Raw genomic sequence first — 27706 nt, forward strand, 5'->3', positions numbered from 1 at the left:
TTTATTAAAGATGGTCTTTCCTCCCTCTGTGGTATGTCTCACACACTGCTTAGAAGTGTTATAATGGAGAGAACTGTAAATTGAACAACCTTTTTAATTTACGCACCAGTATCCAAGGAGCTATTGAAGCAGTGCCATTCAGAAGAGAACTTTTTGCATGCTTATGGTTGATCAGTTTAAAAAAAAAGACAATGTTATAATAACGAAGTGCAGTTTAAATCCCAACTCTTATCCTTAATCTGCTCCTAATATTTATTTTTGCAGGGAGGGGAATGATTCATGAAATCTTTTTTTTTTGATGTAATGAGAATTTTAAGTTTGGATCAGTGAACAGGGTAAATAAAATGTAACCTTTGGGTGTATGGGATTTCAATTTTCTTTTAGATTTACACTCACCTCACTGTTCAATCATTGAGTGGTAAAGGACAGAAGTATTTTCAAGTTCTAGTCATACTGTTTTGTAACTTAATTGTGTTTTAGGTGGATTGCTAATGAGGGGGAAATGTTTACCATTGTAGCATTGGGTCAAAAAATTTATTTTATCACTCGATGTTTTAATAAATGGTTTATTCTGTTTAAGAGACAGACAGAGAGAGAGAGAGAAGGAAGATGCAATCTACCAAAATCAGGAATGTTTGAAAAAATGACAAGGTCCGCTCTCGCGGACTCCTAGTGGGGGAGACAGGTTAAACAGTCATACGAAGGAATATACAGGTGTAGACTGTGCGAAGTCTAGGCCGACTGGGGTGGGACAGGGGAGCCTCTGCGGAGCGGGTTAACCCCGACCCCAGCGCTCCACGCAGAGTCACGGCGGCCCCGCGCGGCCTCCCCCGGGCGCTGGGAAGCAGGTGGCGCCCCCGCCCCGCGCGCCGGCCCCCGCCGCCCCCGCCCTTCGGCGCAGGCGCGGGCGTGGCTCGAGGTGGGGCCCCGCGGGCTGCCGGGCGGGGCAAGCGCCGGGCGGGCGCTGAGCGGGGCCGCGCGTTGGAGCGGCGATCTGGGCCCGGGCCCGCGGCGCCGGTCCCCCGCGATGCCGAGGCCAGCGCCGGGCGCCGCGCCTCGCTGAAGCGCTCTCGGCGCGGGAGGCACGGAGGCAGGCCATGGCCGAGCCCCCCGAGCCCCCGGGCGGCGGGAGCCCGGACGAGGAGGAGGACGCGGAGCGGGAGCCGCTGCTGCCGCGGGTCGCCTGGGCCCGGCCGCGGAAGGGCGCGCCGGGGGTCGCCGTGCGGCTGGAGGATGCCTCCGGGGAGGAGGGCTCCGCCGCCTCCGGCCAGGCCAGTGACCAGGAACTGCCGCTCCTGCCCCAGGAGGCGTCTTTCTCCTCTTCCCTGGCGTTGGGGCGCCTGCGGAGCTCGCCCTCCAGCCTGGACCGGAACCGCGCCGTGGGTTCAGGTGCGACCCGGCTCTTCCCTTCTCCTGCGCCCTCCCGGTGCGCCTGTCGCGCCGCCGCCGCGCAGCCCCCCATTCAAGCCCCTCCTCGGGTCCCCGCCCCCGGCTGCTTTCTGTGTCCCCCGCTGGCCTCGTAGGAAAGGCTGGTCGCCGGGCATCCCGTCCGGCGCGCGGGCCGAGGGGTCAGCCGCTGGTCACACCTTGCACACAGCCTTTCTGTCCTGCTCCCCCGTTTACTCGCACCTTTTCCGGCGGCTGTAGGCTGCTTCACTGGAGGCCCGGGGTTGCCATTAAACTCTGATCCTTGAGGCTTCCTCTAAGAGTGAGCCGAAACTTTTGGAATCAGACAGGAAAACTTAACACTGTAAAATGACGGAAGTTGTTTGCCCAAGTTTGGACTTGAGTTTTGGATTGAGAACCCTGAACTACCAAGGAAGTTCGTGAATTTGCAAGGTGGATGACAGCCGAGACAGAGAGCACATATATCCGGTTGCCACCTGGGACACGTTTCAAAACTTTTTAAATTAAATATTGTTATTGTAACATTAGCCAGAGGGGGCAGAAGCAGTTGCATTTCTGTACCTGCTCTCTGTCTTGCAAAGCTTTCTTTCTGAAGTCATTTCTATTTTTATACTTTAAAAAGAAAAAGAAAAAAACCTTTTTCACTGTTAAGCAGACTGACAGCCTCAGGTGAAAGAGCGGGTAACTGAAATGATGTTGAAAGGTATGCGACTGCCGGCATGGGTATTTGTTGACAAATCGAATTTTTTGGCATGATCGAGTCGAATTAGGCTAATTTGATAACTAAAATAGACTAGGCTTGTAAGAGTCCTGGGGAGGAGCTGAGACAGCCTAGTTTGTAAAATGGTCATAACACCTGCTTGCTGGTGGTAAGGATGGTTTAAATGACATGATGTGTGCATTCTGCCTTTAGTATCGCTCCACACGTGACTGCTTAAAGAAAAGGCACAGAAAATGTAGTTTTCATTAATGCTGCTTAAGTTTTTCTGGCATTAATGCTGCTTAAGTGTTTCTGGAGTGGTTAGATTTTACATGTCCTGTTCGTAGTACACTAATGGGGCTTCTGCAATTTAAAGAATTCTGGATAGAGTAGGGTATTCTAGTTGTAGCTGAATTTATGGGCAAATATTCTAGAGTGAATAAATTGGAGAGGCCCAAGGGAAACAGACTTTAATGAATAAAGCTTTAACAAACCGGTCTAACATACAGGTGGGCTAGCTACCATTATAATGTTAGCGTTTGGATGCGTTGACAGTGCAACATGTAACAGAACAAACGTGCATTTGCAACCAGATCACAAGTGGATCCACATTCACCCAGCTACATTGATAACATGGGTATATATTGCCTAGAAACCAGTCTGTGAAGGAACTAAGATTTGTGTGGCTAACTTGCCTTTTTCTACCCAAAGTTACCTGTGTAGCTAGATTTTAAAAGTGCCTAAAACCTTGAAAATGCGTTTACTCTATAAAGGTGAAGTTTTGTAAACAAATGGTATTAAGGCTAGAAAGAGTAAAAGTGGGGGATATAATATTGGAATACAAATGGATTGTTAAAGAGAATTCCAACCTTTTTAAATGGCAATAACTTATTTATATCACAGTTTACAGTTTGCTAAGATCTTTTCTTCTGTATTTCATTAATTCTCACTATAGCACAGAAAGGTAGTTGTTATTTACCGCCACCCTGAGTGTGCGGATTGAAAACGGATGAAAACTGTAATGACTAGTAGTTGATAGAGCTTCAGAGGTAGGCCGAAGTCAAGATCCAGGAAGTGGAAGAGCCAGACTGAATCTAGTTTTCATGTCCTACACTTTTTCCATTTTGCTGTAGATCCCCAAGTGTTATAAAATAATTGTTAACTTTCTTTTACTTATTATGGAGGTCTTATTTTTAATGGATTTAAAAATAGTTTTGAACTGTAAAAACTATTTTTAAAATTTCAAACCATTCTCCTAAGAAGTTTGTGATTAATTTAACTAGATGATTAAGTTTAGTTATTTTTTGAGTCCATTAATTTCCTATGTTCTTTACCATCCAATTTCCATGAAGCCACCTCTCTAATTCCGAGATATTTTTGCCTTTAGATTAATATTAACATCATTTATGATGCTTAACTATTTCATTTATGTAAACAGGAGTTTTATGTACTTCAGCCAGTGGAAGAATGTCATATGTCTGTTATCTTTTCTTGAACAAGACATGTGACAAGGTCTAGAACCAGCATAAACATAGTTTTGGATCAGTGTCAAAGTAGAAGGATTAGTGGCATTCCTTGTTCTAGTTGTCATTTTAATCAGTGAATTGGAGAGTAGTAAAGATAATAATAGTTAATACCCACAAAACAGTACGTGCAGGGCATAGTTCTATGTGCTTCTCATATATTACTTTATAACCAACCCTATGATGTGAGCACTAGTTTTTATTCTCATTTTAAGGAAGCACAGAGAGGTGAAGTGAAGGTCCCAGTTAATATGAACCAGAAGCACCTATCAATTTTCTAGCAATTAGAGAATGGTGTTAGAATTCACAAAGAGCTACCAAAGTAAAAGAGTGTGTTTAAGACTTAGAGAACGAACTTATGGTTACCAGGGAAGAAGGATGTGGGGCAGGGATAGTCCGGGAGTTTGGGATCGACATGTACACACTGCTGTATTTAAAATGGGTAGCCAACAAGGACCTACTGAGTAGCACAGGGAACTCCGCTTAATGTTATGTGGCAGCCTGGATGGGAGGGGAGTTTAGGGGAGAATGGATACATGCAGATGTATGGCTGAGTCCCTTTGCTGTGCACCTGAAACTGTCACAACATTGTTAATTGGCTATACCCCAATATAAAATAAAAAGTTTAAAAAAAAGTGTGCTTATAAGCCATTTAATGATTCATGGTGGCTTATAAATGTATGAACAAAATAAAATCATTTAAAAGTAAGGAAGAGATATGAGAATGGGAAATAAGAGTAATGAAATAAATAAGATGGAGGCCGGAATAAGAGTACACAGAATTAACATCACACAGTTGATGCAGGCAGCCCACAAATTTGATATTTAAGATGACTGAGCAGCCAACTTGAGAGAAACACAATCACTGTCCATAAAGTGAAAACAGACTAGTTATTTGAACCAAAACAAAACTGGCAAAGGATAAACTCATGTATTCTCTTGGAGAAGAGATTATATGCTGAGTAATATATTGGTAATAAAAGTGATGAATTTCACGGATGTGTTTCTTACAACTTCCCTGAAGTTCATTTCAGTAGAAGTAATTCTAGTGGGTGGTAGTGTCAGTATTGCTGGGTCTAGATTCAAGAACCTGATTGTCTGGCTTAATTTAGAGGACGGTATTAGAAGAATAGATATCCCACGGGTCTTGACAATCCTCCAAGGCTGAGCTTTTGAAAGATATTGAGCAGCAGTGTTTGGAGATTTTTCTTCAACTAATAATTAGAATACACTTATTCTTTGTTTTCCATTTATTACAGAGCTGCATCATTCAGCAAATGTTTCAGTGTCTGCTGGGTGCCAGGGGAAATCGAGGCCTGGGGAAACAGTGGTGGCCAGATATTAAATGGATGTCCAGTCACCAGCCTTGTCCCCATGTAACCTTATAACCTAATGGAGGAAAGAGTCAGTTAAAACAAACAGTTCTAACAGAGGATATATGTGCTTGGTTGGGGAAGGCTGAGGGTTCCGCTGAGCCATACCCTGAATTTAGGGGCCAGGGAAGATTTAGCAGAGGAAGTAGCATCCAGTTTGAGACTTGAGGGTGAGTAGGGTCAGATCACCAAACTTGTGAACCAGCTGCTTTTCTTTTTAGAAAATATTCTGGCCAGTGGGTAAGATGTATTCCCAACCCTTAGGTGAGAAAGAGTTCATTTTGATTTACTTATTAAAAATGAGAACTTGGTAAGTTACCATGAATACTTATATAAAACTAAATTTAAGAGGTTATACAATGGGTTCTCTTAATCCATTTTCAATCTCTGCTTATCAGAGGATCAGCTATAACCCTTAAGTGTGGTTAAGGGTTTGTTAATAAATAATTCTCAAATTTATTGAGAGTTTACCAAGTGCCAGGTATAGTTTTAAACACTTGACATATATCACAAAACAAAGATCTCTGCCCTCCTGGAACTTAGATCATTTTGTTACAGCATTGCAGGGTGATCAGATGAAGTCAAAGGATGGATAAGAATTGGTCATAGGAAGGAAAGTTGGCATATACATCAGAACAGCATGGGCAAAATTTCAGAGAGTGGGCTGGATGCCTTGTGAAAAGTGAGGAGTTTGAATAGGACTGAAACTTCACTGGAAGGCCACCTCTACTCCTTAGAGGAATCCCAAAAAGAGTATACAGAGGTAGAAGTAACATTCTCCTCGGAAAATTTGAATATTTTTTGATACGGGGACAAATAAAAGTCTCATAGTTTATTTCTTAAAAGGGGTGAAAGTAATTTTAACTGAACAAAATTTAAAGAAAATATAGCTAATTAAGCCCCTCAGCTATTAAAAATCAAACCAAACAATGACAACAAACCTTCAAACCAAATCTCCATAGCACATATATCTTGAAGTGGTGTAACTTTTGGGTGTGTTGTCCAAGTTAAATTCATTGCTAAATATACATTTAGGTAAATAAAATGAAGAAAGTTGGATGTACTTGTGAGTTATGAATCAGAAAAATCTACTGAAAAATACTTTAATTTTTAGAACAGTTGAATAGTTAAAATAGTTTTTTTTTTCCTGGCAGTAATTAGGTAGGACAGTTGTCTTTTTAAGTGCCTTTCTGGATTGTGATGGTAAACCTGAACCATCTTCAGAGAATGCCAATTTAAAAAAAAAAAGAAAGCCAATTTTCATAGGGAGATAATCTCATTTATCCAAAAGAGTTGTTCAAGAAAGGGACAAGTTAAAGAGAAAGGGATTGAGAACATCCTGGCTGATTTTATAGGAATGGTTCTGATCTGATATTGGTTGAAGCTGGATTATTAAGTATTCAGAGTATAATCCTGGGCTCCGTGAGAGTAACAAAGGCAGGTTCTGTGATGAACTCATAAAGCTTAACCCATAGGCAGTTTGATAACATCTAATAGCAGTGTCAAAGTCTGCACGTAGTTTCCAAAAGAATTGCTCAAGTACAGGATGGGAGAGACCAAAAGTGGTCCATGAGTTTAGCCATTTCAACATGAATTAGTATGACAGGACTCCTAAACAACGACTGTAATACTAGAGTGCTTCTTATTGGTACAGTGTCAAGACTGAGAGATGTCTCTATTCTCTGTCTCTATTGCTCGATTCTGGAGACCATGTTTTAAAGTGGCACATTGAAAACTGAGGCATGAAACAGGAGGGCAGCTCGGATGCTGAAAAGCCTGAAAACACTTCCATATGGAAGGAGGCAGAGGATAGAGGAGTCTTAGGGGAGCATGAAATGATCTTCAGCTATTTGAAGGGCTATCCCTGGGGAGAGAGGAATAAGTAGACTTTTGTTTTGCTCCAGATGGCAGGTCCAGGACATTGGGTGAAACTACAAGAGACCTATTTCTGAAAAAGAATGAAGTTCATATTTGTTTTCAAACACAAATAGTATGAAAAAAGGAGTGCTGTCTCTTTAAAAGCGTTTAAACACTGGTCCGGAGACCACCTGCTGGTGATGTATTATGGAAAGTACATCAGTACAGTGAGCAAAGTTGAAATAAATAGCTTTTCAAGTTCTTTCTTGTTAAGAGCCCTGACCTAGAAGTATCATTTGACTAATGATAAATTATTATTGGCACATTCTGCCACATAAATAATACTTCATTTATTCATTTAGATGTTTATTAAGAACCCTCTTCCAGGTATTAGGGATAGACAGTGAACAAGAAAGACAAAGTTTCTCCATTCTTAAGAATTTTCATGGAATAGATCTGGAAATAGCATATCAATTGTATAGACATAACTAAAGTACTTGGATTATTTATTCTTTTAAGTAGGTTAAATATGCCCAAGGGCCCTTTTTGTAGTGTTTTTCTCAGCATAAACTTTTAAAAATTAGTAAATAATAGTTTTATTTATGTCTGAATTAAGGCAAGTTTTTAATTAAGAAAAGTTTATAGTTTGAATTTTCATAAGATTGACGTGTAATAGCATTTAAATGCCTTTCAAAGTAAAATGTAAATAATTTTTGGCTTGTCTACCACTTGAAATGATTAATTATTAATTCTGCAAGTGTTTCTTGAATGCCTTTTATGTTCCAGCAACTGTAAAAGTTCTGGGTATATAGCAGTGAAAGAATCCTTGTCTTCTTGGAGCTCACAAAATAAATAAGTTATGTAATATGTTAGGTGATAAGTGCTAACCAGAAAAATCAAGTGGAGGTTAGGGGAGATTGGATAGGGTCTTGGGGACCACTATAAGGGCTTAGACTTTTTCTTTGAATGAGATGGAGAACCACTGGACTGCCCTGTGAGTGAAAGCACCGAGTCCTAACCAATGTACCGCCAGGGAATTCCCTGATTTATATTTTATAAGGGTTACCATAGCTTCTCTGTTCAGTGTAGAGGAGACCAGTTAGGAGACTCTTGCAACAATCTAGGCTAGAGTTGATAGTGACTTGAATCACTTGGAAGGAATGGAGATGGTAGAGGTGGTTAGATTCTGGATATTCATGTAAGGTGGAGCTACACAACTTGCTGATGGATTGGAGGTGGGGGTGAGAGTGTGAGATCATGGATGATTCCAAGGTTTTTCACAAGAGCACCTAGAAGATTTGGAGTTGCCAGTAACTAACACAGGGAATACTGGGAGTGAAGCAGTTGAAAGGAAAGGAGGAATTGAGTTTGAGGCAGTAAAGTTTGAGCTGTCTACTAAACATCCAAATGGAGAAGCTGAGTATAGTAATCTGGGGCTTGGGGCATTGTGTTTGTCTGGTCAAGTTCAGCTGTCCAGGCAGAGGCATAGTCAGAAGACAGTTGGGTTTATCCAGGATTGGGATTTTTCCAGGTGACTATGATGAAGGCTGGGAGGAAGAGAGTGATTTTATGATGATTAACTATAATTTATGCTGGCCAAGGAGGGAAGTAAGGATGCAAAGGGGATGAAGACCCTTAAAGAGTGTATGGTAGGTCAGTGCTTTGAAGGTCCTAGTGGGATGGAAGAATTTTTGGACTCAGAAGTGGGAAGTGTGGAGAGATTGCAGGTATTGGTGATGACAGATCTGAGGTAATACTGCAGCCGGAGGCTGAGGTAGGATGCAGAACAAAAACACTGGGAGGGAGGAGTTCAAGTTAAGACAAGGCATTAGTGTGATTACTTCCGCATAGGAGATCTTGTTTTCCACGTGTCATTACTTGAAGCTTGAAGTGGGGTTAGAGGGGAAAAAAAAGCATCAAACCAGCCCATATAATAATTACATTTTTATGTACCTAAATGTCTTAGTGCTAATAATCTAATCCAGTATCACAGGTCCATGTTGTGAGCATTCCTATAGCTGGTCTTTCTTCTTCACATTCTATACTAACATCAGTTTTCTTAATGCAATAACTGTTGGTTCTTCAGAGTTGAATACATTCTTGGATGATCCAGAATTTGCTGATGTTATATTGAAAGCAGAGCAAGCAATAGAATTTGGAGTTTATCCAGAAAGAATCTCTCAAGGTTCAAGTGGAAGTTACTTTGTGAAGGATCCTAAGAGGGTGAGAATTTCACAGACCTACTATACATAACAGACATTTTGGAAAACACTAATTTAAATGTGAAGTCATTGTGAGTTTCTGAAGATATTTTCCTAATAAATCTGATTGCACCCTCTTTTCAAAAATAAAGGTCAGTTTATTTTTAGCTAAAGCATGCTACTATTTAAAAATAGAACTATTCATTTAAGCCATCATTTTCTGTTTTATTATTTTAATATTTGGTTTCAGGTATTTATTGAATACCCACATTCAGCTGTAGATTTGTTGGGTTTATATTCACAAGTCCTCACCATACAGTAACCAAGCAGAATTTTATTTTACCCTCGGACTATTTTTTTCCAGCATTATACCGGAGAAGGAGCCTGGGAAGTCTGAAGTTTGAAGGCACTGGAATGTGACAAAGTGAAATGAACCAAAGTATATAATTCTAAGGCAAAAAAGAGAAGTTGATATGGGACTTTGTTCCACTTTCTAGAATTTTTCAGAAATCTGTATTATCATTTCTAAAAGCTTTCTGAATGATGCATAGCCAGCAGTTCTCTTTTTCAGGAGGAGAAAAGATTATAATTCACCCAAATACTTTTTGCAAAGGCTGAAGTTATATTCTAAAACATAGGCTTTTTTGAGATTTAAATAGATATGTGTAGGTAATGTCACTCTCTCAATTTTTATTCCAAGCTTGATTTCTTAATTTGTTTTTGTTGACTTCTTTATTAGTGACTCAGACTTTATTGCATTATAAAACAATTATATACTAAGATTTTTTTCTTGTCTAAGGATAATTCAGTTTCTAAATGTAATATGGATATATTTTATCAGACCAGTAATAAACATTACAGACTTCTAGGCATCCATGAGCAATTTTTTTAAGAGAATTTATGTAAAAATTGGTTCATTAAAAAAAAATAACAAAAAAGATTGGGGTAGGAGAATCTGGCAGCATAGATGTCAATATCCTATCATTTTCTTTGTATCTTAGAGATGACTTTTTGTCGTTGGATTTATTCATTTGACAGATGGTTGAATGTCTACCGTGTACCAGGTACACAGTACTTAGGATATAGCCCTAACAGAAAGTCCCTGCCCTTTTAGAATACACATCTACTGGGAAAGTAGACAATAAATAAACAGAATTTGAATAGGTAATAGATATTGAATAATAACACTGTTTGACCTGGGTCAGTGGTTTTCAAACATTTTAAAATCGGTGGAACCCCTTCTTAGCTAGGAAGTCCAGTACATAAAACGGGTGAAATCAGTGGATGGGGTCTTAGAGCCCTGCCCTCCCCTCCTCTCTCACCTGCTCTAGAATTTCTCAGAGCACGGTTTGAAAACCATTAGCCCAAAGGATTATTGGTTTTAGATTGTTGAATGAGAATGAGTGTAAAACTGTGACTGGAATGAAACCTCTTAAGAGTTAAGAGTTAGGCCCAAATCTGGGGTGGGAAGAAGTAGAAAAAGATCAGAATGCCTTTTATGGACTATTATCTCTCTGTATTAAAAGTCTAATAAAATTTCTACTTCTTTCCCTCTTGTAGAACATTATTGGTGTGTTTAAACCCAAATCAGAAGAGCCTTACGGTCAGCTGAATCCAAAATGGACCAAATATGTTCACAAGGTCTGCTGTCCTTGCTGCTTTGGCAGAGGCTGCCTGCTTCCTAATCAGGGGTATCTTTCCGAAGCTGGAGCCTCCCTTGTGGATGAAAAGCTTCATCTGGGCATTGTACCAAAAACAAGGGTAAAGGAGCAATTGTTTTTAATCATGTACTTCTAAATTACAGCCCACTTCTCTGTGAACACTTTAGTAATATTTGTAATAACAGAGCCTAAAGTCAGGACCCTTTTTTTTTGTAATTCAGAGTCACAAGAGTCTAGTGCAGATCCACAAAGTCTCCAAGGGTATCTCTCTTGCTCAGGTGAACTGAGATGGTGCTGATGAAAAGCGGAGAATTAGCATTTAGAAAGCAGGAAAAAAAATCAGGGATCCGGAAATTCTTTTGAAGGTAGAGATAGCTAACGTGCTCAGAAGACTGCTATCTTTTCTTTCTGGCCTTTGTGCATTTTTACTTGACATTGTCCTCAAAATCTTCATTCCAAATTCTACATTTCAAGACTATTACTTCTTTCTTCCACTGGCAATTTTAGGCTGCTTCTCTCAGTAAGAAATACTCATGTATCATTTAACCAACTTTGCAAAATCCCTTAGCCTCTCTAGTTTAGATTCTCAGAGGCATTTAGTATAATATTAAACTCCACTAATTTACAGTATTAGAGTGAGTTCCATGGTGTATGGGAATAGAAATACTATAATGCAAATTCTAATAGCCATTTTTCTAAACTGTGTTTCTAGGTGGTTTGGCTTGTCAGTGAGACATTTAACTACAGTGCAATTGACCGTGCAAAATCTAGAGGCAAAAAGTATGCTTTAGAGAAAGTGCCAAAAGTAGGTAGAAAATTTCATCGGATCGGACTTCCTCCTAAGGTAGGTTACCGTGGTGAACTTTATTTGGGGGGCAATTCATCACATATTAACTGAGCTCTCTGTTCTAGGCACTGTGCTGTGGGCTGTGGATGTATATTAGTAAAAACAGTTTTTTCATCTTCAAGAGCTTATAGTAACTAGCACTTTCAATGCAATATGATAAAGCTTGTAGGATGGTTAAGTGCAGGGAGCTCAGAGAGGGTAGAGGAGGGATGTCTAACCCAGTTTGGAGGGCTAGGGAATTTCCAAGAGGCGATTGCACCTAAAGCTTTATAAAGTAATGGCTGAAAGCACAGGCTGAAAATTAGACCTAGGTTGTACTCCAAGCCTCTCCACCAGTTACCTCTGAGACCTTGAGCAAGTCACTTACTCCCTAAGCCCCAGTTTCTATAAAACAGGGATAAGAAAAACTACATCTTAGTGTTGTGAGAATAAAATGAAAAAATTTATATCAAGTACTTGCTATAGGACCTGGCCCGTAGTAAATGATGGTAACTAAATTTACTCACTGCATATTAGATTTTGTTTTTTCTTATCACTTGTAAATAAACCTAAGGGATGATTAGCAACTAGCTAAGCAAGAGTAGGGAAGGTTAATAGGAAAAGCAGTCTAGAAAAAGCACTAGACTTTATTATTTTAAAAAGTGTATGTATATTTAACCTCAAATTTTGTTGTTTTGTTGTGGCTATGCACTTATCTATATAAAAGAATTTGAGTACAAATACATGGTTATCCTAGCTTGTCTTTAATATTGTACTCCAAGTAAGCAGGAAGTTTTGAAAAAATTTACGAGGCCTGTTACTCCTTGCATATGCTGAAATAAGTGTGACTAAAGGATATTATTTCCGTATTTATAACTACTAGGACTTCATTATGAGTGCTTTAGAAAAAACATTTAGGAAACTATTAAAAGTTCATGCCAACAACAAGAACATAAAGTGTTAGGCTAAGAGATAGATCTCTTTTTTTTTTTTTTTTTGCTGTGCCACCAGGCTTGTGGGATCTTAGTTCCTGGACCAGGGATCCAACCTGGGCCCTTGGCAGTGAAAGCATAGAGTCCTAACCACTGGACTGCCAGGGAATTCTCGAGGTAGATTTTCTTTGTAGTGATTTGTTTGTAAATATTTATGAGGCCAGCTAAGTTACCCATTATCTATATGTCCTGTGCTGTTTAAATTTGTATTTTCATCTTTAAAAAATTGTTTAATGTCAATGACTAGTAATTTTAGTGATAGAAAACCTTATAAAATAGACATATCTTCAAGGAAAGGACTTCTTTAAAAACCACTATAGAGGTTATGATTAATTGATTAGTTCTTTAAAATTTTTAACAAGTTTTAAGCTACATAGTCAAAGAATTCATTCTTTTTTGAAAATAATTTTCTGTATTCTGTTGTAAAAAGAATCCTGAAGTATTTTTTCAATAAGATAAAATTATGCTATTATTAAATAACCAGGATAGGTATAAAATTTGGCCTTCAGAATTAAATTTATGTTAATGAGTATTTTTAGAAAATAGCATTCTTGTTGAGAATATCACCTGAAGGGCACAAGTGTATTTTGTTTTTAAGTATCTTAAAATAGCTGCTATGCACCTTGAAAGTCTAGGATTGAGCATTTTTTATTTGCTATGTATTTTCTGTGTGATTATTTTAAATTAGTGTATAAAAATAGTTTTCTTGGTAAATGTGGCTAATCTAAAATTAGTGTTAACTTTGGTTTTCTTTATTGTGTTTATATAAAGTATCTTATGACAATACTGCTGAGAAATTTAAAAAGTAGTCCCTTCGTTCTTCTTTTTTCTTTTCTAACTATAATTCTTTAAATTATAGATTGGTTCTTTTCAGTTATTTGTTGAAGGTTACAAGGAGGCTGAATATTGGCTTAGGAAATTTGAAGCTGACCCTTTGCCTGAGAATATTAGAAAACAATTTCAGTCACAGTTTGAAAGATTAGTTATTTTGGATTACATCATCAGAAATACAGGTATGGACGTTCTCTCATTTGTTCACTCAAACCTTGTTACTTTGAAACTGTATTCAACTCTTGTTTATCCAAATCAAAGATGTAAAATTTTGATGCAGTAGCCTTGAGGCCACTTTTTCTTTACGTGCCTTAGGAAACAGATGTAGTACTGACTCTCCCAGGCAGAATTAGTCTCGTACTGGAGATTCTGACCCAGAGCAGACTCCTGCCAAGTGATACTGACCGGTTCCTGTCCCTCGGGGGAGTTTCTTGGCAACAGAACAAAGCCTGCTGGAAATTGGGAATGTTATCTGTATAATATGAATAATTAAAACTTGATTCTGTAAGTTTAGATGCTTATTTTGACATTAGGTGACTGTTAGTGTAGTCTATAAATACATTAAAACTGTTGATTTTTTCTGTGCTGAATGGGAGCGGTGACGTTGCAGATAATCCGAAACAGTGGTCCCCACATGTGGTTCTCTGGACTGTCAGGGTCAGTATCATGTGGGCACCTGTTACAAGTGCATCTTCTAGGCACCTACCGCAGACCTACTGCTTGTGGGGCCAGCAGTTTGTGTTTTAATAAATCTTCCAGGTAATTTTGATGCAGTCTGAAGCCTGCGAATCAGTGGTTCAAAATCTTTGCTTATTTATATTAGTTTCTGAAAAAGCATTATGTACTTTTTTAGATTTACCTTTTTAAATCATATGATCTCAAGTTAATGTTAAAATTAGTGTAGAGTCCTATGGAATATTACTCAGCCATGAAAAAAGAACGAAATATTGCCATTTGAAGCAATGTGGATGGACCTAGAGAATATTATATTTAGTGAAGTAAATCAGACAGAGAAAGACAAAAATTATATGATATCACTTATATGTGAAATCTAAAAAAAATAATACAAATGAATCTACATACAAAACAAACAGACTCACAGACATAGAAAACAAACTTATGGTTACCCAAGGGGAGAGGGATTAACAGGTACCAACTACTATACATAAAATAGGTAAGCAATAAGGATTTACTGTATCGCATAGGGAATTATATTCAATATCTTATAATAACCTATAATGGAAAATAATCTGAAAAAATATGTATATATAACTGAATCACTGCTGTACACCTGAAACTAACACAATAGTGCACATCAATTATAATTCGATTTTTTAAAAAATTCGTCTAGAGTCTAGAATACTCCTACAGAGAAGAAATTTGCCCTGAAATGGAGGTAGACGCTTTTTCTTCCCAAGGTGAAGAGAAATTATCCTTTTTAATAACCTTAATTTAAGAGTTCTTGACAGTAATTGTACCTACCTCACAAAATGGTTATAAGAATCCAATGAACTAATACATGTTAAGCACTTACAACAACATCTGGCACAGAGTAAATCTCAGTAAATGTTAGCTAACATTTATGAGTATTTTTAGTCTGTATGTGTTAAATTGGAGTCTTTAATATGTCAATATGCTACAGATAACAAATGAAGGTCTCAAAAGTAAAGAGATGACTAGATTTTTCACCTTGATATTAAGCTATGTTATCCATAAAAAATGAAGTGACAGATTTTTTTGTTTGTTTTGAAAGACAGGGGAAATGATAATTGGTTAATCAGATGTGAAAACCAAAAACAAGAAGATGAAATTACGGTAAGGAAATTTGTGTATATATATACAAATATATATATACAAATTTGTGTATATATATATACACACACACATTGTCAATTTCTGTAAAAAATTCCTTGAAGTTATTCTTTATCGCTTCCTCTCTTTCATCTAGATCCTTGGTTTTTATCTCCTTTTTCTGTGTTTATCATCTTTTTTCTTTCCTTCCTGTTTGCATTTTTAATTCTATTTTCAAAATCTCTGTGCAGTTTTGTTTTTTATGTTGTATTAGTATAGAAGAATGATATCAGCTCAGTACTTTTTTTAGGGCTTTGGAAATTTGTTGTAAAACCACCATATTTATTTTGCTTTTATGTAATAAAGGCTTCTAGTATTTTTTTGCCAAAATGTTTATATTTTACTAACTCACTTCTTTCTGAGTCTTATGACTCAGTATTAGGTAATACAGAATCACCCAATAAAATGGCACGTGTGTGCTTTACCTGTGAATCATAGCCAATGAACTTAAAAAAAATATACTTCTAATGCTTATAAGAAGCTGATTTTCATGTACATAATAGACTGTGAAGACCCTCAACACTATCAGAATGATAGATTTTAGATTCCTATCAACTTTGACTACCCAGGTTCACGTCTTAGATATTTATATGAGAGATATTTTCCAAATAATTTTACTAGTTTAAAACAGTTTATACATTTAAGGTAGTTTTAACTGATTAGAAAGGAATTTCTCCAGTGTTTACAGTCTGTGTATTCTCATCACTTAAAGTTGCTGCATCACTTTAAAAGTTTGTAGTTTTTCAGTGTTCATCAAAGAAATTTAAAATTACATATTCAGAGTACTCAGCAATAAAAAAGAACAAACCTGATACACGCAATAATGTAGATGAATCTCAAAATCCTGCTGAGTGAAAGAAGCTACACAAAAGGGAAGATACGGTCTGATTCCTTTCGTGTATAAATCTAGAAAGTGCACACTAATCCCTAGGGACAGAAAGCAGACCATGGTTGCCTAGGGTAGGCTAGAGGGAGGGAGGGAGGGGACTGCTAAGGGACACAAGGAAACCTCCGGGTAGTTTTACATCTGTCAGTGCTTGTCAAATTGTATTGAAATAGGTGAAGTTTATTGTGTGTACATTATACCTCAATAAAGTTGTAAATAGAAAAAAATGATAGAAATAAAAATAAATGGCAGTTATAGCAGAAATGGGTTTAAAAATACACATATGAAAATATACATATTTATAATAGTTCCTAAATATATTTTATTGATATGTCTTAAGCAGTTGGATTTTACTGAAAACCTTATTCTTTTGCTGTTAAGTGTTTTGTGCATTTTCATTGAGATAAGGTATTTGATACAAACTAACAGGAACAAACCTGGCATATATCACTTGGACCTTCACTCTATTACTTTTAATTTAAAATTTATCTTTTTCACCTTTCATTATTTTATCTAGGCCACTTAATAACGGCAACCATCTATTTTTAGATAATAGGAAGTGCTCTTTAACATGAAAAATCTCTTATTCCTGAGGTCTTCATTTCCATGATAGAAGAATGGAGAAGTTAAGAATGGCCTACATTCTGTAATCAAGAGTATCTTGAGGTTCCTTCCACTGGACCTGGTTATATTTAGCTATGGTCGTTGGGGAGTTTTATTTAGAAACATTCTGTATTTGAACTAATTATTTCTATGAGACCATAGGAAAGACTTGACTTTAATAAGGTAACTTTAAGTTATCTTAAAAATATCAATATTTTGCAAATATCATACATTTAAGCAATGCATGTAACAATAAATTATCCAGAAGCACACTTTTTAAAGTCTTCATAATTCCAAGCCCTCTTCCCCAAAGAGGAAAACAATGAAAATATTAATGCATAAATTTGTAATATCAGTTTTTTTACAATGGTGATTATGAAGTTTTTACTGATTCTTAAAACAGTCTCATCCCTTAAAGGGTAAATTGGTACTTTCTGGCAACTTTATTTTTATAATCTCTTCAGATAAAATGTCTTTAAACCTCAATAATTATTGTAAATTTATCTTTTGGAAATATGCATATGAATTTTTTATCAACAGACTATTTTTCTCCCCTTTAGGAAACAGAATGGACTGATGATAAAGAAACGCTTATTAAAATAGCTGCAATTGATAATGGTCTAGCATTTCCTTTTAAACATCCCGATGAGTGGAGAGCATGTGAGTATTTAGAACTTTCCATAGATTCTATAGTTACCCCTTTTCCAGAATAAGAAGAGAATGAAATTTATGGATATCAGAATAGCAGAGGAAGAACTGGACGGAGTACAGTCACTCATTAGGCCTCAGTTCTAAGCACTCGGAATGCAAAGATGTGTATTGCACCGTGTGGGTTTTGCCACATATTGTTTGCTTATTTTTGGATGACTATGTCTGATTTTGATTTCTTGGCTTGTATTAGCCTTGTCAAATAAGTTTGATAGCTTTCCAATTTTTAAATATGTGTAACATGGGAATTATCTGTTTTAATATTTTGGTAGAATTTTATTTTAATATTTGGGTAGTATTCACTTCTAAAACAATTTAGGCCTACCTCCTGCTTTTCTAGTGAGCAGTGCCTTAACTGCCTTACCAGTCTCTTCTATAGTTAATGGTTAGGTTTTCTACATCTTCTTAAGTCAGCTTTATTTTATTTTTTTAATATTTGTTTATTTATTTATTTGGTTGCACCAAGTCTTAGTTGCAGCAGACAGGCTCCTTAGTTGTGGCATAAGAACTCTTAGTTGCGGCATACATGTGGGATCTAGTTCCCTGACCAGGGATTGAACCTGTGCCCCCTGCATTGGGAGAACAGAGTCTTATCCACTGTGCCTCCAGGGAAGTGCCTTGAGCCAGTTTTAGACATTGCTATTTTGCTTAAAATTATCCATGTTATCTTGAGTTGTGATTTATGGGTATGTTTTTTGTAGAATTCTCTTATGATTAAAAAAAATCCCCTCTGCATATTAAATATTTAGGGGTGAAATGAAATGGAATTTGCTTTAAAATACTTAGGGGGAGGAAAAACAGGGATAGGTGAAACAAACTTTATTAAAAATTTGGGAATAATTGAATTAGGTTATTCAGAATATGGGAATTCACTGTACTAGTTTTTTTTTAATTTTTGTGTATATTTGAAATATGTGTAATTTAAAAACTAATATCTCTCTATGACTATGTCTCTTAAATTCTTACTGGTTTTTTCTGTTTGGTTGGTTGATTGGGGTTTTTTGTTTGGCTGCGTCAGGTCTTCATTGCTGTGCGTGGACTATCTCTAGTTGTGGTGAGCTGGGAGTGGGGGCTACTCTTTGTTGCGGTGCACAGGCTTCTCATTGCAGTAGCTTCTCTTGTTGCAGAGCACAGGCTCTAGGCACACAGGCTTCAGTAGTTGTGGCACATGGGTTTAGGTGCTCCAAGGCATGTGGGATCTTCCTGGACCAGGGGGCGAACCTGTGTCCCCTGCATTGGCAGGCGGATTCTTAACCACTGCACCACCGGGGAAGACCCCCTACTGTTTTTTAGTGGATTTTTTTTTCCACTAGACTTGCTCAAGATTTGTCTACTATAAAGCATTGGCCAATATGTATATATTACATAATTATATGTAAATATAATAAATGTAAATATGTAAATATTATATACAAAATAAATATAATATACATAATTATATAAATATAATATATTTTATATATAATTTTTTTTGTTTTTATCAGATCATTGGCCTTCCGTTGGTCAGGTTTCCAGTTTGTGTTTCTTTTTCTTTTTCATGATTTATGTTTTCCATTATTATTTTTCTGTTGTGTTCATGCTATTTTGTTTTCCTATATGTTTTTTTCTAGATATCATTTGGCTAAACTACAGATTGGCTAGGTGCTGCACTGTTGTTCTGCTCTTACATATTCATACTTTCAGATTTCCTTCTTGAACAGGAATGATTTAGAAGTATTTTGTCTGGTTTTAAATTTCTAGGTCAGTTGATTTAAAAAAAAACTTGTTATTTTCAAGTTTTATTGCTTTGGGATCTGTGAATATAATTCTGTGAATTCTGCTCTTTGAGATTTTGTAGTAATTCTTTTGTAACTTGATATATGGCCAGCTTGAAGAGCTGTACTTGAGAAGAATGTGGTTGGGCACAGAGTTCTGTGTCTGTCTACTAATGAAAGCTTGTTAGTTGTTAGTCAAATCATATTCTTGACGTGTTTTTTTGACCACTTGATTTGTTAATTTTTAGAGACAAACTTCACTGTGATTGTGATTTTGTCAATTTCTTTTTGCACTTCTATACAGTTTTTGCTTTGTATTTCACACACAAAGGCCCAGCATTTTATCTTGCTGCTGACATGTTCTTTTTATTAGCGTAAAATACATCCCACTTTATCCCTCACAGTGTTTTTGGCATTTCTTATTTCATCTGTTATAGCATTGCTATACCTCACTTCTTTTTATTAGTACTTACCCGTATTATTCTATACTTTTATTTTTAACTTTCATCTTTTTGTTTTAAGTATATGACATAGTAACAGCTGTTAACTGAATATTTTTTTTTACCCAGTCTGAGATCCTTTTAATAGGTACACTTAACTCTGTAGTTTAAGTCTCAATAAAGTATTGATGTGTTTGAGCTTTTCCTGCCATCTTTTTTTTTTTCTATTTACCATGAATTTCAATTTTTTCTTTTTTTCCTTTCCTATCTTCGGTTGTTGAACTGACTTGAGATGTCTTTGTTCTACTTTTTTTCCCCCTCTAATGGTTTGGAATCTATATGCGAATTGCATTTTAAAAGTGTCAAATTTAAGCTGTCTACAGTATACCTGGAAAATTTTACCAAACACACAGTTGGGGACTAAGGATCTAGAACTTGAAAGAGGAATTGGTATTGAAAATGTCGTTTTTAAACTGTCACCTTGGTAAGTGGAAGCTGTGGTGGTGTTGCTATCACCTGGGAAGATCATGGTGAGCAAATGCCTTCACTAGGACAATGTGAGGTACATAGGTACTCAATAAATGTTTCATGATTGTTTAGTAGATGAAGGTGAGAAAGGACTAAGTACAGAATCTGGGAATGGTGACATTGAAAACAAGAGAAAAAGCTAGCAAACAAGAGAAATGACTTAAAAGACAGAAGGTAAAGTTTGAGAGAATGGTATCTCCAAAACCCCACAGGAGAGAATTTCACAGAGGGAGAATTTAGAGAGCAGTGCTGCTTGCTGCAGAGACACATGAAGTAGCATGAGGACTGCAAATGGGCTTTTGAAGAAACCCTTATAAGATGACTTAGGGGAGAGTTTGAATGGTGATAGTAAAAGTTGAGGGATAGGGATTGCTAATAGAGCCAGGCATAGAACCAGGGCTTTGCTTTTCTTTAATTGGTCATGGAAAGGTCAAAAGTAAGTTGGACATAGCTTCAGGGAGATGTAGGCCAGAGGAAAGGCTTTCTTTGGAATGGACTGTACTTCCCACAGTCTTCAAAGAGATAGATAAAAGAGAATTCAGAAGGAATGACTCTAAAGGCAGTTTTTTCCTCAGGGCTTTCTAAGTGGTCAGAGCTGGAGATTCTCACTGGATGCACCCACTGTAGTTCTGTGGGTGATCATATTCTCATAAGCCTTACATTTTCTTGCAAGAATCTGAATATGTACCCTATCTACACAATCTCACCACTTTATAAATCTTTCTAGTCCTGGCACTGCATATATTTAATGGTCTTCTTGAGGAGAGTTAGCCCAGAATCATAGAGCTTTTAGCCCTCAAAGCCACTTACCTGTTTACCTACTAATGATTTAAAATTTTAGAACATCACACACACACACACACACACACAAATACACAAATGGGTGGTCAATTCCTGATAATTTGTGTTGTGACTGGAAAGGGAGGGAGACCTTGGCCATGGTATCTGGGGCTGTGAACAAATTATAGATATCACTCAGTTTCCAAATACAGGAAACAGAGATTCAGATATATTTTTTGATATAGGGCTGTTTGAGACAGACTCATTATCAAAACTCTTACTGTTTCCTGTTTGAAACTCAGAAACCTAACCAGTTCAGGTAATACCTTACTGTGCTTTACCAAGCAAATTAACCATTCAGACTTAGAAATCTGAGTAATTTAGATGGAAAAAAATAATTGTTCTTTCTGATAACTTCTTTCTCCTGTCTTTTTTTTAACCTAGGAATTATAGGGGGAAAAAAACAGGGTAAATGTGGGTCTAAATAAACCATTTCCCCTCACTGATAAGAATACTTTTTTTTTAATTAGATCCATTTCACTGGGCTTGGCTTCCTCAAGCAAAAGTTCCTTTTTCTGAAGAAATAAGAAACTTGGTTCTGCCATATATTTCTGACATGAACTTTGTACAAGATTTATGTGAAGATCTTTATGAACTTTTTAAGGTAAATGAATTTCTAGTTTTAATTATTGCAGAAAATGAAATAAACCTTAAAAGAGATTTTCTTAATAGAGCTAGTTTGCAGTTTACTGCTTCTGGTATCACTGCTTGCAGTAGAACCTAACATAAAAGAAAGGAATTAGCAGTTTTACTTTATAGGAGCATAAATTTGTGAAGTTACACTATGCGTATTCTTTGAAGTGAGATTACATTATAATTTGAGAAGTTGTTTCCTTCAAAAGTTGAATTTTTACAAAATTACTTTATGAATTATAATAAATGTTTGGTGATCTGCTGTGCTTCAATTCTCTTTTTTTAAAAAGCCAAAACCCATTGGCTGGAAAGTAATTTTAAATCCTTTCTGGAACAAGTTGGAGTTTAAGTAGACTATTGTTGTTCTAGAAGTATACAAAAATACATCAAGTGAAGATAATCTTTTCATGTTATTTTTTTCCATTAGGAATGCTTTCTAATGACCTTATGTGCCAAGTTGAAGAGTTCATTTGTTTTCAAGTATTTTTTTTTAAGATCTTGATTTTTGTAATTATAATAAGGTTTTCTTTCCTTTTTGTGATAGACTGACAGAGGATTTGACAAAGCCACTTTTGAAAGGCAGATGTCTGTGATGAGGGGTCAGGTAGGTCACCTTTTTTTAGATCTTATTCATTAAGTAAAAACTCTGACACAGTTAACTTTTTTTCTCCATTGTGACCCAAAGATGCAGCTCTCAATACTGTCCTTTATTCTGAACCAAAATAGCTCCGATGATTAGAAATGAAGCTGATTTCAATACTCTTTTTTCTCTATTGTCTTCTGTATTCGATTTTTTTTTTTTAAACCTTGTTGTGTATTGTTTAGTTAGCCAGTTTCCTTCTACTACTAATTCTTGTCCTCGTTTTGGTAACTATTTTCCTGAGTGTTAGTATCTTTTTCCTCCTCAAATCCACTTGCTTGAAAGCTTCAATACCAAGTTCCATTTCCTGTTGATTATTTTCCTTGTAGAAGATGTTTGGCCTTTGCTACAACAATCAGTAAATAACCATGTCACCAAGGTTGAGCACTGATTGGGACATAAAAGTACGGGTTGTAACTCAGTCCTCCCACTCCTTTTCACCTCCTTTAATTAGCAATACAGGGTATTAATTACATCTGCTGATGTGGACCTGCAGGCTGGGCTGACCTACAGGTGACGTCTGGTTCTTCTACTCTACTGATAGTATTTAGATTCCAAAAAGAAGACTTGAAATGAAAATAAACTACAGTGTAAACATTCTTTTAGTGACTTACTAATTAACTTTTTCTTCCTAAAATATGCATTTCATTGAAGGTAGCTATTTGCTGCATACCTGTGACAAAGAAGACAAGTCTAGTTTTTGTCCTATTTATTATATAACATCAACAAATATATATCATTAAATAAGATAAGTATGTATTCATCAAGTATTTATGGACAGAGCCAGTGCCAGAAACTATCTTAGTGACTGAGATAAAGCAATGAGTAAAATCGCATTCCTGCTCTCATGGAGCTCTTGCTCGGATGAGGCCAGGGGTCAGGGAAAAGGGATGGGTTATTAGCACGTACATCTCTCTGTGTTTTGTTGCACTTATACAGTGCTTTGCTGGAGTCATAAGTTTTAAATAGTAAGTGAAATGGCTGGAGAAGCAGGGTAGACGCAGATTTTGGAGGGCCTTAAGTGCAGGGTATAGACTCCACATGGAAGGGATCAGAGCAGTTAGAGATTTAGCATAAAAAAAGGTTGTAATAATCCAAGTGCCCATCAGCAGATGATGGACTTCAGAATACTGTGGAACATTACTCAGCCACAAAAAAAAAAAAAAGAAATATTGCCATTTGGAGCAACATGGATAGACCTAAAGAATATTATACTTTGTGAAATAAGTCAGCAAAAGACAAAAATTATACGATATCACTTATATGTGGAATCTAAAAGATAATACAAATGAATCTATATACAAAACAGAAACAGACTCACAGACATAGAAAACAAATTGATGATTACCAAAGGGGAGAGCGAGAGGTGAGGGACAAATTAGGGGTATGGGATTAACAAACTACTGTACATAAAATCGATGATCAATAGGATTTACTGTATAGCACAAGGAATTATACCTAATATCTCGCAATACTTTTTAATGGAGTGTAATCTGCAGGAAAAAGAAAAACCAACTCTGATATACACCTGAAACTAATGCAAAGTATGGTAATATCAACTTTACATCAGTTTTTTAAAAAGGGTTGTGATGATGACTAAGTTGTCTCTTTACTAGTGTGGGGAGATCTCCAGAATACATTATAAAATGTAGTGCACCTACTCGATGAATTTAGTAAAGTAGCAGGATACAAAATTAATGCACAGAAATCTGTTGCATTCCTATACACTAACAACGAAAGAGCAGAAAGAGAAATTAAGGAAACTCTCCCATTTACCACTGCAACAAAAAGAATAAAATACCTAGGAATAAACCTGCCTAAGGAGGCAAAAGACCTGTATGCAGAAAACTGTAAGACACTGATGAAAGAAATCAAACATGATACAAACAGATGGAGGGACATACCATGTTCTTGGATTGGAAGAATCAACATTGTGAAAATGACTGTACTACCCAAAGCAATTTACAGATTCAATGCAATCCCTATCAAATTACCAATGGCATCTTTCCAGAACTAGAACAAGAACTCTTACAATTTGTATGGAAACACAAAAGACCCCGAATAGTCAAAGCAATCTTGAGAAGGAAAGACGGAGTTGGTGGAATTAGGCTTCCTGACTTCAACCTATACTACAGAGCCACAGTGATCAAGACAGTATGGTACTGGCACAAAAATAGAAAGGAAGATCAATGGAACAGAATAGAGAACCCAGAGGTAAAACCACGCACATATGGGCACCTTATCTCTGACAAAGGGGGCAGGAATATACAATGGAAAAAAGACAGCCTCTTCAATAAGTGGTGCTGGGGAAAATGGACAGCTACATGGAAAAGAATGAAATTAGAACACTTCCTAACACCATACACAAAAATAAACTCCAAATGGATTAAAGACCTATATGTAAGGCCAGACACTATAAAACTCCTAGAGGAAAACATAGGCAGAACACTCTATGACATCCATCAAAGCAAGATCCTTTTTGACCCACCTCCTAGAATAATGGAAATAAAATCAAGAAGAAACAAATGGGACCTCATGAAACTTAAAAGCTTTTGCACAGTGAAAGAAACCATAAACAAGACAAGAAGACAACCCTCTGAATGGGAGAAAATACTTGCCAACGAAGCAACGGACAAAGAATTAATCTCCAGAATATACAAGCAGCTCATGCAGCTTAATACCAAAAAAGCAAATAACCCAATCCACAAATGGGCAGAAGAGCTAAATAAACATTTCTCCAAAAAAGACATGCAGGTGACTAACAAACACGTGAAAAGATGTTCAACATCACTAATCATCAGAGAAGTGCAAGTCAAAGCCACAATGAGGTATCACCTCACACCGGGTCAGAATAGCCATCATCAAAAAATCTAAAAAGAATAAATGTTGGAGAGGGTGTGGAGAAAAGGCAACCCTCCTGCACTGTTGGTGGGAATGTAAGCTGGTACAGCCACTATGGAAAACAGTCTGGAGGTTCCTTAAAAAACTAAAAATGGAACTACCATATGACCCAGTAATCCCACTGCTAGGCATCTACCCAGAGAAAACCATAATCCAAAAAGAAACATGTACCACAATGTTCATTGCAGCACTATTTACAATAACCAGGACATGGAAGCAACCTCAGTGCCCATCAACAGATGAATGGATAAAGAAGATGTGGCACATATATACAATGGAATATTACTCAGCCATAAAAAGGAACGAAATTGAACTATATGTAATGAGGGGGATAGACCTAGAGTCTGTCATACAGAGCGAAGTAAGCCAGAAAGAGAAAAACAAATACCATATGCTAACTTATATATATGGAATCTAAAAAAATGGTGCTGATGAACCCAGTGACAGGACAAGAGTGGAGATGCAGATGTAGAGAATGGACTTCAGGACACGGAGCTGGGGTGGGGGGTTGGGTGGCGAAGGGGAAGCTGGGATGAAGTGAGAGAGTAGCATAGACATAGATACACTACCAAATGTAAAATAGCTAGTGGGAAGTTGCTGTATAACAAGGGGAGATCAACTCGATGATGAGTGATGTTTTAGAGGGCCAGGACAGGGAGGGTGGGAGGGAGGGGATATGGGGATATATGTATAAATACAGCTGATTCACTTTGGTGTACCTCAAAAACTGGTACAAGAGTATAAAGCAATTATATTCCAATAAAGAGCTTTAAAAAATGTAGTACATAATGGTATGTATAAGCCATTATATTGTATATAATAAAAAAGGAATCCGAATTTTTTTTAAGGGGGAATTATGATGGGACTTACATTTCTGGAGAGGAGACCTTACCCTGGGGCTTGTTCTCTGAACTCCCTGAGATTATATGCTAATTTCTCTTTATATGTGCATCTTGGGCGTGGAGTGGGCAGTAGAACTTATATCTCAGCAAAAGGTGTCTGTAACCCAGCAAAGAACCACTGCAGACTGGACAGTGGGGTGCAGATTGACTCAGCAGATGAGTCTAGAGCCAGGGAGCCTGAGGGGAGGTGTTTTCAGTAATTCAGGTATGAATGATGGGCTTAGATGATTGATGGTTGTAATTATGTTGCTGGGTGTTACCACCCTAAACTATATTTGAACTGAATTTTAAGGCATACGTAATTATGCCCTAATTTCTCATTTTTGCTTGAAACAAATCTATTTGACTTAACAATATGCTCCATCTTCTGGAATTTTCTTATCCCTAAAGATGTCTTTATTTTAGAAATGTTTGTGTGTTTTTTAAAAAATAAAAGCTGCAAATAATCTTGTAAGCCTTAATTGTAGGTTAAAGTTAGTACATGAGAAATTTAAATTAAAATTTAAAAATGCTTGTCTGAAAAGACATAGGTTCATTCCAGTTCTGAGGTCTATTACAAAGATATACCAGCAGCTATCTACTGTTTTAGGTTTATTTATTCATATCCTCTCTCATTTACAAAGGAGTAGAGTGTTATACAAATGGGTGTAATAGAATATAAGAGTGACAGGATCAGGATCTGGGAAGAAAAAATAAAATAAAACCTTATATATTTTAATTTGATTTTGTTTTGGTTTTTTATTTTATTTTGGTTTTGGCCTTTCTGCTAGCCAAAAAGAATAAGGTACTCTGGCCATGTACATGATTGTGTAGCTCTCTGGTTTTAGCCCTTTTTTTAAAAAGCTGGTCTGAAAAAAATCAGGTATTATTTTACATTCTAAAGTAAATCAGGGCTTCCCTAGTGGCGCAGTGGTTAAGAATCCGCCTGCCAGTGCAGGGGACACGAGTTCAGTCCCTGGTCCAGGAAGATCGCACATGCTACAGAGCAGCTAAGCCCATGTGCCACAACTGCTGAGCCTCCGCTCTAGAGCCCGAGGGCCACAACTAATGAGCCCATGTGCCACAACTACTGAAGTCCATGCACCTAAAGCCTGTACTCTGCAACAGGAGAAGCCACCCCAATGAGAATCCTGTGCACCGCAACAAAGAGTAGCCCCTGCTCACCACAACTAGAGAAAGCCCATGTGCAGCAACGAAGACCCAACACAGCCAATAAAAATAATAATAATAATACAGTAAATCAGTGCTTTGAAACTGAGGCTTAACAAACAAAAACGAATAACCTGTATTTCCAACAACAGAATTCATTATTCAGCCAGTTACTTGAGTCAAAATACTTGTGTTATTGTAACCGAAAGTGGGATACGGCTGCTCACTGCTCAAAAGCCAATAAAGAGGCAAGGTTAGTGGAAAGGAGAGTTTGCTTTATTTTGGATGCTGGGACCGGGTTAGGGTTGGGCGCGGGGTGGGGGGGGGATGGACGCCAGACGCCTGTCCAAAGGCCAATTCCTCCCCTCCTGCAACCAATGGGCAAGAGCTTTTATACAGGTTGAGGGAGGGGCTACATGTAGAAGCAGCACAGCCAGCTCTGACAGTCATCTTGAAATGGGTCGTCGGTGGTCTGACCAGCATCATCTTGATTGTTTTAG

At 37.3% G+C, this 27706-nt stretch overlaps 1 protein-coding gene across 4 annotated transcripts in view; it reads left to right on the forward strand.

Annotated features, from left to right (window-relative positions):
• Positions 1–946: 946 nt before the first annotated feature.
• The window catches only part of PI4K2B (phosphatidylinositol 4-kinase type 2 beta), a 44129-nt gene continuing 17369 nt past the window's right edge, over positions 947–27706 (forward strand). For 2 of the 4 annotated variants that reach the window (XR_009052508.1, XM_057725762.1), the window contains exons 1-9: positions 947–1389; positions 8947–9083; positions 10622–10822; positions 11435–11566; positions 13400–13553; positions 15125–15186; positions 17272–17371; positions 21452–21585; positions 22159–22218. Coding sequence is in view for 3 of the 4 variants with exons in the window: in XM_057725762.1 (XP_057581745.1) it covers positions 1098–1389; positions 8947–9083; positions 10622–10822; positions 11435–11566; positions 13400–13553; positions 15125–15186; positions 17272–17371; positions 21452–21585; positions 22159–22218 (1272 nt within the window). In the remaining variant the exon portion in view is untranslated. The remainder of the gene's footprint in view (positions 1390–8946; positions 9084–10621; positions 10823–11434; positions 11567–13399; positions 13554–15124; positions 15187–17271; positions 17372–21451; positions 21586–22158; positions 22219–27706) is intronic. The other 2 variants (XM_057725761.1, XM_057725763.1) reach the window with 2 other exon arrangements.

The sequence above is a fragment of the Hippopotamus amphibius genome, chromosome 3 (assembly GCF_030028045.1).
Source record: "Hippopotamus amphibius kiboko isolate mHipAmp2 chromosome 3, mHipAmp2.hap2, whole genome shotgun sequence".
In the NCBI taxonomy this organism is placed as follows: Eukaryota; Metazoa; Chordata; class Mammalia; order Artiodactyla; family Hippopotamidae; genus Hippopotamus; species Hippopotamus amphibius.